The sequence below is a fragment of the Camelus ferus genome, chromosome 11, assembly GCF_009834535.1.
Source record: "Camelus ferus isolate YT-003-E chromosome 11, BCGSAC_Cfer_1.0, whole genome shotgun sequence".
Classification (NCBI taxonomy): Eukaryota; Metazoa; Chordata; class Mammalia; order Artiodactyla; family Camelidae; genus Camelus; species Camelus ferus.
In genome coordinates, this window is record NC_045706.1 from 73,365,310 (window position 1) to 73,383,346 (window position 18,037).

The 18,037-nt window shown below is 35.9% G+C and overlaps 1 protein-coding gene across 5 annotated transcripts in view; it reads right to left on the reverse strand.

Annotated features, from left to right (window-relative positions):
• ARID4B (AT-rich interaction domain 4B) overlaps positions 1-18,037 on the reverse strand; it is a 127,995-nt gene that overhangs the window by 27,905 nt on the left and 82,053 nt on the right. For 3 of the 5 annotated variants that reach the window (XR_004324148.1, XM_032491874.1, XM_032491873.1), the window contains exons 10-17: positions 17,817-17,893; positions 16,517-16,671; positions 13,427-13,499; positions 12,020-12,114; positions 11,015-11,112; positions 10,036-10,279; positions 9,548-9,723; positions 5,205-5,456 (exon numbers count right to left, since the gene is read on the reverse strand). Coding sequence is in view for 4 of the 5 variants with exons in the window: in XM_032491874.1 (XP_032347765.1) it covers positions 5,205-5,456; positions 9,548-9,723; positions 10,036-10,279; positions 11,015-11,112; positions 12,020-12,114; positions 13,427-13,499; positions 16,517-16,671; positions 17,817-17,893 (1,170 nt within the window). In the remaining variant the exon portion in view is untranslated. The remainder of the gene's footprint in view (positions 1-5,204; positions 5,457-9,547; positions 9,724-10,035; positions 10,280-11,014; positions 11,113-12,019; positions 12,115-13,426; positions 13,500-16,516; positions 16,672-17,816; positions 17,894-18,037) is intronic. The other 2 variants (XM_032491875.1, XM_032491876.1) reach the window with 2 other exon arrangements.

The window sequence follows — 18,037 nt, forward strand, 5'->3', positions numbered from 1 at the left end:
CTCTCCTCTCCTCTCCTCTCCTCTCCTCTCCTAGCCCCCCCCTCTCCTCTCCTCTCTTTTAGGAGGAAAAGAAAAGAAAATACAGTTGCAGCGCCAGCAGCTGGAACCCAGGAGACAAGTACCACAGGAGGCGCTATCACTGGATGAAAGACGAAGGTGAGGCAAGTGAAAAGAAGCCAAGAAATAAGGGCGGAATTCAGCCCGCTGGGGTCACTGGTGGTTCTGGAGGTGTGGTGGGGGCAAAAGCCTTACTGACTTGGGTTTACCCAAAAACAACCGGAGAGAAGCTGGATATCAAGTGTAGGTCACTCAAATCATTTCTGCTGCAGATGGAGCAAGGAAACAGCACAGTAGGGAAAACAGGGGATGCGCAAACGAGCCGTCTTTGACACGGGAGAAGCGAATGCAGGTCTGCACATGGATGGGAAAGGCTAGAAGAGAGAGAGAAGTGGGGAGAATTCCTGGGTGCATATCCCTGATTTAGGCAAGAAGGTATGGTGGTGAGAAGGCGGGTCCTGGGCAGCAGCATGCTCGTCCACCAAGGGCCAACGATGACAGGGCAGAGAACGTGGCAGCGGATGCAGGCAAGAAGGCCAAGCAGTGGAATTCTGTAAGAATTCTCTCGTTTCAGTTTTTCAAAGCGGTCACCAGCTGAAAGTGAGGATGTGGAAGAGCTGCTGGGGATTTGAGGAGGTAAGACACAGTAAGAGGAAAAAGAAAAAATCCTACAGTGATGTGTTAACTAGACTCATCGTGGTGATCATTTTGCAACACACACAAATATCAAATCATTACATTATATACCTGGACCTAATATAATATTTCATATTAATTAGACTGCAAATAAAAATTGCACTAATAATAATTTAAAATACTCCCTTAAAAAAAAAACCAAAACAGCATTAAATAGTCTAAGAAAGCAGGAGAGTGAAGGGCAGGAGGGTCTGTGGCGCCCACTTTAGGTTCACAGCCAAGAGTCTAAAGTAAGACCAGTCGGGCGGAGGTTTGCTGGCCTCCAGCAGGGTGGGTGGCCCAGGTGCAGGAAAGGGCAGGAGGCGGGTCAGATCTAATTGGTGCTCTGGTGGTTTTATCAAGAGTACAGAGCAACACAAGAGCAACAGCAGAGCATGGGGGTCAAAAAACGATTATAACAAGTTACTGAAGAATGTAAGCAACATAAGGAGAGGGCTGAGGGCATGAGCGGGGAAGGGTGAGCTGTAAACCCTGTGTGGTTGTCTCCCGCCTGGACAACCAATTCCTTAATACGGACTATTTCTTTGTACTTTTAGTGCCAAGCAGAGTATTTGGCACAGAGATAATGAATTTATGTTTGCCAAATAAAGGAGTATGTCTGAAAAAAAGCAGCTGACTGTTCACAAAAAGTGGGATCAAACCTATTCGTCAGTTTTTTTTTTACTAGTCCCCACTCCCACCCATTCCCTCTAAGGAGGAGCCAATCTGTTTAGAAATACAAGGAATTTTTTTAAATGAAACACATTTTTATTTCAAATACTGTATTTAAGTATAATTTATCTTACTTTCAGTTTTCTATAACTTGTAATATGGAATAGAACTATTTTTACTTATTTAAGAGTTTTATAGGTGAAATTTTTGAGTCTCTTTTCCCTTTTTCTTTAGCTTAAGGGTATTCTTTAATGCAGTTGGTAATTCTCAATACAAAAACAGTTCTCTAATCAAATTCCCAACTCCCTGAATATTGAAAGCCAAAGTAAAAATGAACAGAGGAAAATAAATCAGCATTGATACATAATAAAATACTGACGTATTTTAAATCCCAGGCCAAGTAGTCTAGAGAGTTCCAGCGCCAGCTGGACCACTGACCAAGGAGAGCTGTTGCTGAACAAGGATGAGCCCAGCACACTCAGTTTACGGCCGGTGAATTTCAAAGCATAACTTTTTCAAACATCAATCTTATGCTTATGGTATGACCTAGAAGCCTGAGAGTGAAAGATCAATTAGCTAATGATACTAAAAACTTCTATCAAATATTAACATCACTAAGAGAAATTAAAACAAATGTGACATGGAGCCTATGACTAAAGATCACTGAAGTATGACTATAATTTTTAATGTATGGAGATATATTTTTTAAAGACTACAAGAATATACTACAATATTAATAGTGATCTTTCTACTTTTATGTATTTCCCCATTTTTCTATATTAAATGCTATTTTTGATGAGTTTTTTAAAATTCTATAAAAAAGCATGGGGTGACCTAGTAAATGCTATAGTGTTGGACAGTAGTTTTATATATGGTCACCAATCTGAAAAATTCTGTAGCAATATTACACCATTTATAAGCCATTATGTGGTTTAGGATCCAGAGTTCCAGCTATTTCTCATAAATTTCATGTAACCATGTAAAAATGCCTTTTTTCTCATTGCAGCAGTAAAAAACAAACTGGCCCAAACACTATTTTGTGTAACAAAGCTTAACATTTTCAGTTGTGAACAGAAGTATAAATGAAAATTATATTAATGTAATGGTTTATACAGCACCTTAGAAAAAGGGAAAAGTGTAGAAATTACAAGAAAAACAGTATTTTTCTAATTAAGAATGGTAATTCTTATTATCTTGAAGAAAAATCTGTTTGCTGGAAAATGTTTCAGATGAAACAAAATGCACACAAACAGATCAAGCAAAATTTCCTGAACCGCTATTGTAATGAACGATCGCCCATGAAGATAAAACTAGTTTCATAACCTTCATGCATAAATCTTCATTTCTAACTGCATATCTCTTAAGTGCAGATTCAGAGAGCAAGCTGAAGGTCCCCCAAATAATGGGAAAATAGTTGCAGAGCTGATGAGGATTTGCTGAGGGCCTCATTAGAGTAGCTTCAGACATGAAGGAGCAGCAAAAATCAGAATTACTGCTTATTCACCAATGAGACAGACTCCTTGGCTATTACTCCAGAGAGAGACAGGAATACCGTCATGTTGACTATATGGAAAGTAACCGCTTAGTCTACTGAGGTGCAAGCCTTTTCTCTATGATGCTGGTGTCTGCGGAGGTCCTCCCTGCCCGTCTTCACCAAGGCGGTAAGTTTTCTTCTCTTGAAAGTTCATACCATGCAAACGCTTGACTTGTCAGCAGTCGGTGGCATCCTCAGTAACACAGCGTGTCTTGCTGAGCTAGGTCTCATTCTCTTTTCTGTATTATTAAAAACCTGAATGCCTCGATTTAAGGTCTTCCCTCACCCTACCCACCCCTATCAATTTCAAAGCTAAATTGTAGAACATTCTTTCTACCATCTAGCATCCAAGTGCTCCAAGGATAGGGTTTCTCTTTCCTTCTGTCAATCTTTTCTGAACAAAACAGAAAGTTGCCTCTTAACTGCAGAATAATTTTATAAATGTCTCATTTCTTACACCTACTAAGCCTCTTCTGTTTAATGAAATAATTAATAGAAAATAATTAAGCCCTGTTTACAGAAAAGTTGGAGAACACCTAAATTCTATACATTCAGCACAGAATTTAAAGCATTTTATAAAGGCCACCAGGAAAGCTGTCTCATTATATAAACTAGCAAAACAACTAGAAGAAAAAAAGTGAAAAAAGAAGTAAAAGATGATTTGGCTCTCATCTACCTTGTGGGCACTGCTTAGTACTAAGAATTTTTTTCTGCTTCAATCTTTCCTTCCTAATTTCACACTAGTATATTCAACATTTACAATCACATCCTAGGCCAAAGTGGAACTCCCTCTACATTTATATTTAATAATCATTTAGTAAAATCAAAATGACTGCATAGCAAAGACTAGCAGCTGTATCTGAGATCTCAGGTATCTTCCTTTGAACCCGACCATTAACAGCCAGGCCTTCAGGGGAGGAACGTCATGTATCACCGAGGCAGCGCGAGGACCAACGGCCAAGAGGATAAATTACACGTAGTGTTGAAAGTGGTATCTGGAAAAGCTTGTTTCATCAGGACAACACTGATGATAGGTATTCTTAAAATCCAAAACTGTATTCATCTTTTTGGTTAGAAATAATAAAGAAAAAATCCCAAACAAAACTCCTGAACATTTCCTTACTGGCTTAAGTTGCTACTTCCTTCCAAGCTTCAGAATGGATCAGAACTGCACTTTTCTTAAATTAAAAACAGTAATCAGAAGAGACATGCTTCTAGAGCTTCCTGTTGCTGCAAAAGGTCAACACAAAAGGTACTTTTGAGAAACAAAGAGTGTATTTTTTTAAGAAACAGGAGATTTGAGACGATGTAACTACAGAATACAACTGAACTATAGAACAGAACTGTGTTCCTCCATGAAGACACTGGCACACCACAAAACCACCACTTAAAACTGCAAGGGTTATCTCTACACCTCGGTCACAGGCTATATTGCAAATATAACATCAAACATTCCAAAATAAATAAGGTTTTTCTTAAAAGACTTCTAAATAATCAGATCCCAAAACTGGTTTGCCCATTTTGGATAAAATTCAAATATAAAATTTCTCTGGACAAACCAGAGGAAATCTGTGTAAGAAAAAGGGTTAAGTCTTTGAACACAACCTTTGAACACAAGCCTCAGGCTTGCTTTCAGTCCCCTAGGTTAAGCACCGGTCAGGCCCTGCACTCTGTTTCAGTCAGGCAGCCTTGCATTTCAATCATTTGTTTCAAACATAAACATAAATTTCTGGAGCTCCTGAACAAGGCTGTAATGCAAGAGCTGTTAATGAGGAGATAAGGCCTTCTGGAAATAGCTAAAGCTTCTTAAGAAATCGCAACTTTAAAGTCCCTGCCTACTAAAGGAAAGAAACACGATGACTTGAGAAGATTATAAAGAAGAGGTTACTGTGGCGAGGTAGCTGCAAACACGAGAGCAAGAAGCCTGGCAACTGGCTTGTGACAGCAAGAAGCTCAAATCTCACCTTCTTAGGAAATTTTCCTATCATTTCACCAGTAATGTTGCCTCTGTTAACCTACATGCATAACATAAAAGTCAACTGTGCAGACTTCAGTCTTCTAGACACTAAGGACATCTCCAAAGGACTGAAAGCAGTAAGAAGGAAGTCACTAAGCGAGGCATTTACATGCTAAAGCTCTGTGTTTTATATGGTACACTACAACCTCAATCAGAATACTAATAAAGCTGCAATTAATCAAATTTTAAAATAGAAAATTACTGTGTAAGGGTTTTTAGGTAGTAATCACTAGCTAAAACTCAAGTTACCTCACATTCCATCCGCAGTAATGCACCAAGTAAAGGACCTCTCCACCTTCGACATCAGAATCTTTAATACTAGCTTCATACATTTTTTGATTTTTCCCTCGTCCATACCGCACTTGGACTTTCATGCCTGGCGGGTAGCATTCAAACTCCTCTTCCTCGTTGTTGTCCTCATCATCTTCATCCTCTTCCTCCTCCTCCTCCTCCTCTTCTGCTTCTTCATCATCTTCATCTTCCTCTTTATTCGTTTCATCTCTTGAAAGGTTTAAAAAATTGCAGTTAATAAAAGACACCTCATAAGCTTTTCAGTTCCAAACCACATAAACTGATTAAAATCGTGGCTGAGACTGTTCCGGGAACAGCAGGTTCCAAGTGTATGAAATTCTCTGAGCTTGAATTTAATATTAAAAACTAAACCTGTATAAGACGACCATGGTTACAGAAAGATACTTTCAGGGAAAATCAAAATTGAAAAATAAGTGTATTAAAAGAAAACTTCCAACAGCCAGAAGAACAGAAGTTGTGTTGATAGCAAGAAACTAGTAAGGGCAACTGTAATATTTTTCTCATGTTTTATTGTAAAAGTCTTTTACATCTCAGTTGACAAAAATAAAAATCATTACACTTCATAGCCATTCCTGACTAAAAATTATTCCTCATTCAAAGACTTCCAGCCTCAGGATGTTACAAACAAAACTTTTAACTAGCCAATGGCTAATCTTAACAACTTTAAAAGATGCTCCAATCAAATTTTCAAATGTTGCACTAACCGAAATACCACCCTACCTCTCACAGGAATATCCTACTAAGTTCCCGTCAATATCACTGCACATTTTCCTGTCTGTTCTAAACCCCGTCACAAGTTCTGCCCTCTTTACCACATATTTACTGAAAGTTGTCTTCTACCAAGTCTCTCAATCTGAAGTTCTGAAGAACAGGGATAAGAGAGGCCAGTTCCAAATCACATGAAACTGAAAGTCAGCTGCATTACAGAAGCAGCAATGAAGCCATTCTGATCTCCTCGTTATCCTGTATTTTTTAAAATTGAGCATTCATATTCATTTTATATTAGCCATAAGCTCTATTAAATTAGAGAAAATCTTAAATAATAAATTTTTCCAAGCACTAGATTTATGAAAAAATATTAACTTCAATAGAAAACTCTTGACTATATTGTTAAGTTCTGCTCTGCTCTGCAGTAGGATGCCTATACTCATGACAACAGTTTTCTCTCAGAAGGAATGCATCACTTTACAGCTGACAAATGAATACATGTCAAAAAACAGAACCACAAGATGGTTAAGTAATTGAGCTTTAAAAGTTAATGGATATAATGTTTATATAGTCTTTCTCTACTGATAACTTCAGTCTTATACTCTTATTTGCACCCTTTTTAGCGATAACATACTTTACTGTTCCTAATTATGCAATTAAATAGGCAACAAAAATAATCTACAAATAGTGATACAAGCAGAACTGTGATGCTTTTTTTATTTTTTATTTTTATTTTTTTATGCTCTTTCCTTCAATATAATGAGGCAGAAGAGATGAAGGGAAACTTAACAGACTTATGAAATTAAGTCTTAGTTCACAAGTACCAAATGTGCCAGTTTTCTCTGAAATACATCACAGTCCGCAAAGATTGTTGAGAATTACTCCTATTTTAAAGACCCATTTACAGTCAAATTAAATAGGTACTTAAAAAAATTAAACCAAACCAGGTGTAATCTGAGGTTTAAAAATATGATCTCTATTACTGAAAACACATTAACATTTCTATGAGGAAAAATTAATAAGGCTAAAATAGCTAAGAAATTATCATGCAGAGTTTAATGAATGATAAACTATTAACAACTTTACGTAAATCATATATTATATAGTACACATATGTAAATAAAAATTAATACAGTTAAGACTTTCTTGGGAAGAATGCTACTTGTTTAAATCATACGACTATACCTCTGCAGAGCAGTGAGAAAAGGGAATGTATTCTGGTGGCTACAACAGATGAAGAGATTTATTATGCAACAAAGAGATTTATCATGCTCCTGAGAATCATCATATAAGAGATAAAAGAGATACAGAATAAAAAGTCCAAAATTTTTAAAATGGAAACTAACTCTAAACTACATCTTATATAATGTGCACTAAGCACAACTGGTAAATGTCAATAACAGCCAAGACAATCCTACTGTCCGCAGTAGCCAGGGCAAGCTTTTATTTAATCTGGAATAAAAATTTAATACTCTGTATTTTTAAAAACAATAAAAAATTAAATATTAAATATTGAATCATTTAATATCAACCTCAGACACAGCCAAAATAAAATGAGAGTCACTCAAATAATACACCAAAGTATATAAAGAAGCAGACAACACAATTACTGGCTATCAGCCAAAGCAAATATTCTACTCCTCCCTCTAAACTTCAGTAGCAAAATGAGAAGATAATGCTCTAAACCAAATAGAACACACCTTGCCAAGGAAGACAGCATTTAATAGTATGAAATGCAATCGGCATATAGGTTAAAAAAATTAAGCTGATGTATATCATAAGCACACAGAACACACACACACACACACACACACATTTTGCTAGTTATCTTTTAGAGAACTACTTTTTGGAAACCAAAAGTATCAGCAAGGATTTTTCATGTGAACTCACAAAGAAATATTAAATTTTCCAAGTTTGATCTCATACTCCTTACTTACAATGGAAAAAAACTTAAAAAAAAAAAAGTTCATTAATATCTGCTGTGAGCCAGGCACTTGAATCAGGCATTTTACATAAATTAATTATATAATCTCCCTCACCTGGACTTGGAGGAAGGCCACTGAAAGTTCTTGGCAGTAGCTAATCACATAAAGTTTATATACTAGAAAAATACTTTCATACTAATTCTTTATAATTATAAAATTTTCTGTTGCACTTATAAAAGTCAGAAATCAATTTTGGACATTCTTAACACAGAATGCTTCTAAAGAACAGCTACAATATTAGGGCTGTCACAGCAGGAAAATTTCAGTTTGTGATGTGATACATTTATAATTATCTATGGTAAATTAAACAGCCATATAGTTGAAGAGTTTTTATGAACCTACAAAATATAGTTTATATAAAAAAATAAGCTGAAGTACTAACTTGAAAAATTAAGATAATTATCAGTAACAAAGAGAAAATACAGCATTGTCACAGTGCCTTCCACACAGCAGATGCTCCAGAAATATCTGCAGATCTAAAAATCAGATTTTTAGGCAAAAAGCTGAAATCCTTACTAAATTTCTTCATAGTTGAAGTAGTCTCCAGTAGCAGTAAGAGTACTTCAAATATACATTTACACACAGAGAAATATAACCAAGTATAATGAACAAACACTGCACTATGTTCATCTAAACCCAGTTTTGTTTTGCTTTCCCATGTTTATTTGCATGCTGTGGCCAAATTTCAGAAGAACACTAAAATGAGCAAAAGATTTTAGGCAAGAGATGAATACTTACTAAGTTTCTTAATAGCTGAAATAACTTCCAACAGCAGTAAGGAGTATTTGAAATACACATTTGCACACACATATATTTATATATATATAAAAACAAAGTATGAAAAACAAAACCTTTTACTATATTCATCTAAGCATGATTTTTTCTCTTCCCTGCTTATGTGCATGCTGTGGCCATATTTCAGAAAAATATTAAAATGATTTTAAAAAATGTGGTTTACTTATTTAGATGAATCACTAACAATGGAGATGTTTAAGTTTTTTAAACCTCAGAAATAAAAGATCAGATACTCAAGATCACCTATAAAATCCAATGTCAGGACATAAATCACACTGCTAAGTAATTCATCATGCCAAACTAACCAAAACAAGGAAACATTACTGTTACATAAAACACACATAACAATTTAGGCTTTTTAAAAACTAATTATTAGCACTTTTCCATTCTTATTTTCTGCTTAAGAAATGACTACAACTCTCAAAATCTACAGCCAACATATCATCTACAAAACACTGGAGGAGAAAGCCGCCTCCCCAATTTTTTATTATCTGGTTATTCAGCAGAGCTTAATGCAGTAAGAAATGCTTTTCTCTAGCTCAAAATTTCATAAATTTCCATGATGAGAGCAAGAAGAATGGATCAAGAGTATGGTCTTTTGCCACAAATTTGCATTAGTAGGGTCTCTGAAGGAGGCAAATGTTATTTACATAATAAATGCAAATTAAAATTACTCAATTATTTGATATTTTGTCAACCAAATTTAGATTCATACATACACACACATACAAAGAGCAAATGATGAGAATCCATTCAGCCAAAATGCATCTTAACCAAAAACAAATTCCTTACCCAGATTTTGCTTTTTCTTCTTCAGCTTCTACCTTTATGCTGAGGGATTCATCCACCCTGGTTGTCTCCTCATCTTTATCTTCCAGATTTTCATTTTCTTCTGTTTTTTTCATGTTAATCTCTTTTTCCTGATCAGACTGCATAGGTATAGATTCTAATAAATTCTTTTTACTTCCCTAGAAAAAGATCAGAGGAACTAAACCAACAAAAACAAAAGCTGTCGACCTAATTCCCGTATCTAACAGCTATCAGAGAGAGACACCAACCAATACTAATACTGAGAAAGATTATTTTAAGAAACTTCTGCCATTTCTAAAAACACTAGACAAAAATAGTCAACGGCTATTTTAAACACAAAAGTAGCACTTAATGAAAAAAAGCACGAACAGTGAAGTATAAAATTATATAATGTAGTATCCATGAAAACGTCACAGAAGATGTGGAAAATGTAAAAGCAGGCACAGGACTGTGAACAGTGTCTGATTTACCAGAGAGGGCTGAGTGTTGTCCTTTCTTTCAGTGCCCTCTTCAGTGGGCTTTTCTTCTTTTGGTATTACGTTCTCCTCCTCTTCAATCTTTATTTCTTTGATCTCTGGTTCATTTTCCTCCTTAACTTTTATTTCTTTTACATTGTCACACTCCTTACATGGTTTATTAACAACTTTCTCTGGTAATGCCATCTGAAATTCAATATTGGCCGACCTACAGTACTCCTCAAAACCATATAAGTATCTGGAAACATGAAAAGAGGTTATATTTGGGAAAACATTTCAAAATGATACTGCAGAGTTGTGGTTTTTAAAATATGTATTCATTTCTTCTGTTTAAGTTCTCAGATACTGAGTCATCTTAATAGTCTAATTTATTCTAGTTCAGGACTTCCCAAACTTTTTTACCCAAATAGAAACATTTTTCAAAGAAAAAAAGTTTTTTAAAACTATGCTGAAAGTGAAAAGATAGTCATAATCTTAAGCTCAGAACTGTAACAACAGGAGCTATTAGAAGTATCAGTAATAGCATCGATTTGTTGAGCACTTCTTACATGCCAGGCACTGGACGTCTCAGTGCACGTAAAATTTCACTGAGTCATCAGAGCAATCCTAGGAGGCAAACAGTACCATCCCATTCTACAAATGAGAAAACTGAAGCTTAAGAGAACAGAAAACGGTCCAAGGGCACAAAGAGCAAATAACTGGCAGAACCAGGATTCAAACAGGGGTTTATCTGAATTTAAGACTTTATCATTTCCCAAATTTACTTGGCCACAAAAACTTTCTTTACCTAATATCTCGTAGATCTAGTATTCATGGAATATAATCTAGAAAACGCTATTATATAGTGATTACTCTAATAAAGCTTTCTTAATTTCTTCTTAGAAGAAATGATTAAGCCTCAGTTATCTGGTAAATTCCATCCTGCTTTGTAGGTAAAATACTGAATACAGCTATACCAAGTACATGGACTTACTTTTTATAAGCACATTTAACATTGTATCCTGCAGCTGAATTTAAGACAGGGATTCCAAGATCTTGGTAGACTTGTTTCCAAACAGCTCCGCTTTCAATCTAATGGACAAAGTGAAACGAAAACTCACAAATTAAGAAGTGGGAATATAATAGAATTTTGATAAATATTATATATATATGTATGTGGTTTTTATACTTACTGGCTCTAGTCTCAAGGAATGAAAAATAGCAATCTTGGTAAATTCTAAATAAAAAATTTGGTTTACAATATTTTGGTATTCTAACAAATCTCACAGAATTACAAATGTTGAAAAACTAGGCCATTTGACTTTTAAATAATCTTGCTGTAGAAAATAAGAAAATATCCACATTCCTAAATCAAAATCTTAGTGAGGAGACAGAAACCTAAAATTATTTTATGGTCATGATTTCCCATAAAACTTGCAAGTTAATAAATCAAAGCAGTTTTATGGATCTCAGTAAAGCAGAATACTTTTTTTTCCCTACAATAGTCTTAACTAGATGAGCACCACACATCTTTGCAACCTTAAAATAGTTTCTTCAGTTCAACCAAGATTTCCAGCTTGTTTTTACACATATACATCTACACACACACACATATATATACATACATATGTAAGTAATGTTTTCTATATATAAAAAGCACAGTGGCAGAGATTAAGGATATGAAGAATATTAAGGTAGATTCCTGCTCTCAATGACTATATAGTCCAGTGGAAAAGAGACACAGAAAGAGAATCTCCACTAGCATGGCTGTGCTAAGCAAAAGTTTGAGAAACTTAACAATAAATCAGAAAGCTCACTTTTAAAAAAAAATCTTTAATTAAATTTAAACTTGGTCTGAGGAAGGTAGCTGTTTCTAACCTGTACTCTCTATTTTCTTTCCCTTTTATTCTTAGGTTCTTAGTAATAGACAATTTTAGCTAATTTTTAGATGAGAAAACATGTACGAAAAACATGTTTCACTTTTGATTGTAATACTTACATTATCAAATCCTCCAAGTTTGTGTACAAGTCTAAATAATTTAAAGAGATTCAAATTTCGATATCCAAGTACAGGTCGTTTGTTAATAGGTGTGCCTGTTACACAAAACACAAAATATATTATAACCATGCTACATTTTCTTTTAATTTTGAAAAGATTCAAACATTACCGTCAAATACATATAGTGTAAAGTATATACATATGAGAAAAAAATCCCTTGCTAATCAAAAACAGGTCTACTTCTTAAACCCATTTCATTTAAAAGAATGTTTCTCATACCAGATTTTTGAAACCTTATTTATATATTTCAATCCTCTTTCATTTCCCTGATCAGCAAAAGAATACTAAATAAAGCAAAATAAAATACCAACAAAATTTTTTTTAAATCCAGCGGAACAAGAGCAGTAGAAATGGACACGGCACTGCGATGACAGGCAGCTGCTCACAATGAGTCACTGTCACGGCTCCTTTGCCTTCACTACTGTACTGCTCTACACACGGACCTAGGGCTTTGCTTCACTTTAACATGTGGAAATCCAGAAGGGCACCATAACCCTCAAACCCTTAGAAAGTCGTGGAAGAAATAGCAGCATAGAGACACACAGCCTAGGCCCTTTCCAAAACAATGTATGACTGGCATAATCTTACTTGTCACTCTTTTCTGGTATTAGCTTTTATCCACTTTCATCACTTTTCATTTATCTTATACAAAAAAAAAAACAAAAACAACAACAAAAAACACCCTAAGAAAAAGCCTACTTTCCTAGGCCAAGCCTCCATTCATACAGAGAAGTAATACAGGGTTCAAAGACATTTTTCATTGGAGAATAAAAAGACGCCTATGCTGCAGTAGCCACTACCATTTATGAAGCAAGAGAAAATCAAGAAGCTTCTGCTCGTCACGGAAGGTTCGATCCTGTTCATAGCTCTGCACGGCTGGGTCATGAGAAGAATTATGGCCCCTCTTAGAGAGCGGTCTCCCTCACTCTCTCTCTCTCTCACACACACACACACACACACACACACAGAGCCTGGGTACAGCAAACTGTGACTTTGAAGAGGCAGCTTTTCCACAGACATCTACGTAGACGCAGATAAAATGGTCCTGTGATTCCCACTCTGCCTCCATTTTCTAGTGTAAGAGTTCTTTGGGTTCCCGTGGATGAGTGGGGGATAGGACAGAAAACAGGCATTTATGGGTCCATGGCCATCATATCCATCAAAACACTGTCAAATTCCACATCCCACTTAGTAGGTGACAGACACTATGCTAGGGTGTTGGTGATGCTGGCAATCAAAAAGGCAGCCATCACTACCAGTGAGAAACTTAATAAACAGAATTCTTATTTTTAAAGTATAAATTATGATAAATGATAGCATTAATGATAAATAAAAGAAAAAACTCACCTCTGTCTTCCATAAATTTGTACAGCTGCTGAAGAAAGTTCTCCCTTTCCTCTGGAAATGGTTCTATTTCTTCCTAATTTTAGTCACAGAAGAATAAAATATTATTTTCCTCAGTTAAGCATTTTAGTAACACAAGCCGATTTTCTGCGAACAGCAAACACTAGTACTCACCAGAATAGTTCAAAGGCTTTTTACCAAATAGAAGTTATTTCTTAATACTAAGTTGTTCAAAACCAGAAAGTCTAGACATCTTATGCTTTACAGAGAAATATGTCCTAAAAGGCATCTCAACTGTGACAACCTCAGATGCAAATAAATGCTCATACAAGAAATGAGACCAGCAAGGTGGTTCATGAACTTTTTGCCACATCAGAGACCTAGTCTTTAAACCAGGGTCACAGGCTCAAGAATACCTATTCTCACGTATATGGGTGAGGGTTTAATACCAATACTGGCTCTATTATTGCTCCCCAAGGAACGATACAAGAGTGGGTGCCATTAGCTGTGACTACAAGTGTCCTTCATTATAAACAGCCCCACTGTACAGCACTTCAAGCTTATAAAATCAGTAAAGTGGGGAACAAACTTGATCCGCAATACCTGAAGATTCAGACTTAGGGAAATCTTCAAGTAATAAAATAGTTCCCCGATTTAGCAATTACAAGGGAGGGACTAGCTTCTTGCTGCTGTGACCAGGGGCTGTGGCAGTAGGGGGCTGGTCCTGAAGCAACCTGCAAGGAGCAGGGTAGCAGGTGAGACTGAGGAACTCATCAGTTCAGTGACGACCATCCGTTCAGCAAACACTTAACGAGCACCAGGCAGTGCAGGCACTATGCCAGGTGCTGAGGCAGGCAGAAGAGGACGCAGCCATGGCACCGGCCATTACAGAACAAGAGCAGGAGCAACTGCAGAGGACCTGAACCCAGCGTGCACCTGGCTGCAGCTACTCTGGCTGAAACAGATGTGCTTCTAATGGTAAAAGTTAGGAGCATACTTCTCAGCTAATAGTTTAAATATATTTTAATTATAAAAATCATGTGCCTAAAGCCACTGTTTTAGTGAGACTTCCCTCTTTCTTTTAAAAGCTAGCAAGAAAAGGAAGGCAAGTTAAAAACAACAAAAACTCATGTTGATAAACTACTATGCTTGCTAGCTGGTCAGAGAAGAACAAATGAAAATTATTCATTTGCGGATAATAAATCTGTATTTCTCAACTTAAACACGGTCACAGAGGCTGGGTTTTGGTAAAGCAGCCAGATGAGTGTCTAAGGAAACCTGTTTCCTAGACGTTACTCCAGTGCCCCCGTGGCACAATACTTGACTTTCATAAATTGCCAAACTTACCTGTTGCAAAAATTTCTAAGCAAAATTTGTACTTAACTTAAAAAAATGTTTAAACTGGAAACCAGATTTGCTTTTACAGAAGCATTTGTGAAACATAAATCTAAGCAACAAAAGTGTGGTAACTAATATGCACTGCTCATCTGTTCCACATTGCACACCATGGCAGACACTGAGCACCAGTAAGGCAGAGCCCCTACCCTCGAGGGACTTACAGATTAGTATAGAGAACAAACAAAATAAATCTATGTGTGTGCGTATGTATGTGCGTGCATGTGTGGTAAAAATCTGTACAAGGAACAGTAGTAGTTCAGACTAGCAAATGGAATGATTAACTTTCCCGAGGTGAGGAAGGTGATGGTTGATGGAGAGTTCCACTTTACAGAGGGGCTGTAAGCAAGGTTTTAAACACTGAACAGGAGCGGGTCAGGCTGACTGGGGGGAAGGGAAGGGCACGGCAGGCAGGGGCACTGTACGTGCAAAGGTGAGCAGAAGCAAGGTGTGTAATTTGATACAGCTACAACACCAAGTTCAAAGTAGGAGGGTGTACTGAGAGAAGTGATAAAAAAAGGGCAGGGGTTGGACTGTAAAGCGAGGTTCTAAAAGTAAAGCTTGACTTCCAGGATGATAAGAACCCCAGTGAAGAAGTTTTAAGCTAGAGAATGATCGCTTATTTTAGCATTTTAAATGGAAAGCAGTGGGGGAAAGACTAAAGCCGGGAAACTTTCACACTACACACTGACATTGTAGATCACTGTATTACAAAACAAACTCTAACACAACCCTGTATCATTAATAGCTGTTTACCATAGTTAAATGGCAGAATTTCATAACTTATCTAAAACATTACATATTGACATTAACTTACCTTAGTTTCCTAAAAACATTAAATACAGTTCACTTCATGGTCAAGTATAGTAGCCATCATTATCTGCACCATTCACTCAATAACTTTTATGCAGTCGTTCAACAAACCGTTCAAGAGTACAGTGGTGCAGAGTAACTGCTAGTATCACGGACATCTGTTCTCGGTACTTGGCATTGGTAGACCTAAAGTACCAGCTACAGTAAAATCTAAATTTAGCTCCCTGATCCATATAAACTCAGATGTCTTATATATGACCTAACTGGAGCTATCTACCCATTTGTATTAGATAAAATCATTCAAGATTTTCTGAATCAAAGAGACATTCATCTCTTTTTTTGCTTTTTTAATACTAGATGGAAAATATGTTTTCTACTTCATTAGGTATTTTAATAAAATATGCAGACGTAAATATTTTATGAGGTGACAACTGTCTACATGATGGTAAAAAGCATATGAAAGTAGAGTTTTGCTATATTAGGTGGGTGTTTTCTTAATCATCTGATAAACCAAAAGCATATCAAGATTAAGAAACATTTTTTCTTTTTACTTTTTTAATTAAAGTATAGATGACATACAGTATTATATTAGTTTTAGGTATAGAGCACATTGATTTGACATTTATATTCATTCCAAACTGAAGACTGACATTTTCGAGGTTACTGGGATAACTATACTTAATATTTTTAGTTTCACAAGAGCGTAGTTGTTTTAAGGTAAGTAAGCAAACTACTTGATTATGATGAATACCACAAGTATAACAGTATTATGAAATACTTCTAATACTAAAGATATTTAAGTGATTAATGACTTCATGCCAAGTCCTAACTCACAAAGGAAACCCAACTGCTCTTACCCTTAAAGGCAGGAAGGGCTGCACTCACCTCCTCTTCACTGCTGTTGTCCTCCTTTTCCTTCTCATCATCTTCCTCCTCCTCCTCCTCCTCCGCCTCACTGCTGGAACTATCTTCCTTCAGTTCAGTCTTCCAGTTTGCAGGAATGGTTCTACTTTTGTGAAATTCAAGAGCCTGGTCAAAGGCTGGAAAGAGGCCATAAACTACATTAACTGGAGAAATTAAGACAACTAATTTGTCTAAAAATATTAACAAGATAAAGAAATAAAAACTACTGCGCTACCACCACCGACATGTATGAAGTGTCTGCTGTGTGCAGGCACCGTGCTAACTGCTTTTCCGTGTAGCAACTCGTTTGATCCTAACAGTCTTAGTCACTTGGCACCTATTTTATAGATGGCAAAACTGCTACCATTTGAAGGTGACAGGGTCAAACAAAAACAAGAGAAAAGGGAAGTTTTCTTCTTTTAAACAAAAATCAAGAATGCCTAGTAAAAAAAAGACTTTGAGATAGGTAAATCTTTCATTGTTTTAGCACACCCCCAAAATGATTATTAAACAGTATTATATACCAGGCACAGAGCCATTGTACTAAACATACAATATGTGAAAATATACTATAAATATATCCTTTACATTCCTAGTTAAACCTGAATTCAAATTATAACAATTAGATTAAATTAAAATTATCTAGACACAGTTATTCTCCCTCTACAACACATGGAAATAAATTCTAAACCATAAATCCTTGATGATCTTTAACCAGTCTGCAGAGCACATTATTTGATTCGATGAATATGGGCAAAGAAAAAACCGCAGCTATTTATAACGCCAAAAATTAAGGAAGAAATGCAATTACAGCATATTCTACAATAAAATGTAACTATTGTTATATTATGACAAATGCCAAGTCAAAATTACTTTGATTCCTGTTTCTACCATCCTTAGGAAATAATATTTTATTTACTAGGCAAAAGCCAGACTACAGTAATAACTGATAATATAATTTTCCCATTTTTAGATTATTACCCAAATATAAGCTAAAAAAAGAAAACCTATAACAAAAGACACGAGTTTACAAAAGTATAAGTCACATAGAACCAAACATAACTTTAATTTTTTTTTTTTTCAATAGAGGGACTGGGGATCGAACCCAGGACCTTGTGCAGGGTAAGCATGTCTCTAACACTGAGCTGTACCCTCCCCTCCCAATGTAACTTTAAAGACTTAACTTAGGAAAAAAATTTTAAGAGCAAAAGAATATTTAATCTTCAAAAAATACTTCATCAGTTTTAAAATTAACTATAATCTGTTCCTGGAGGCCCCTTACCTTGTTTTAATACAGCATCAGGCTTTGGTGCAGTATCACTAGTAATTTCATGGACATCCTTTCTTGGGACGGAAGTACTACATTGTTTTTTAATTTTAAAGGAAAAAAACAACAAAAATACAATAGAGATTAACTGAGAGACAAATTATTCACCACAGAAAGAGAGTGAAAAAATGAGAACACTGACATTTACAATGAAAGTGATTACAAACAGGGTTGTA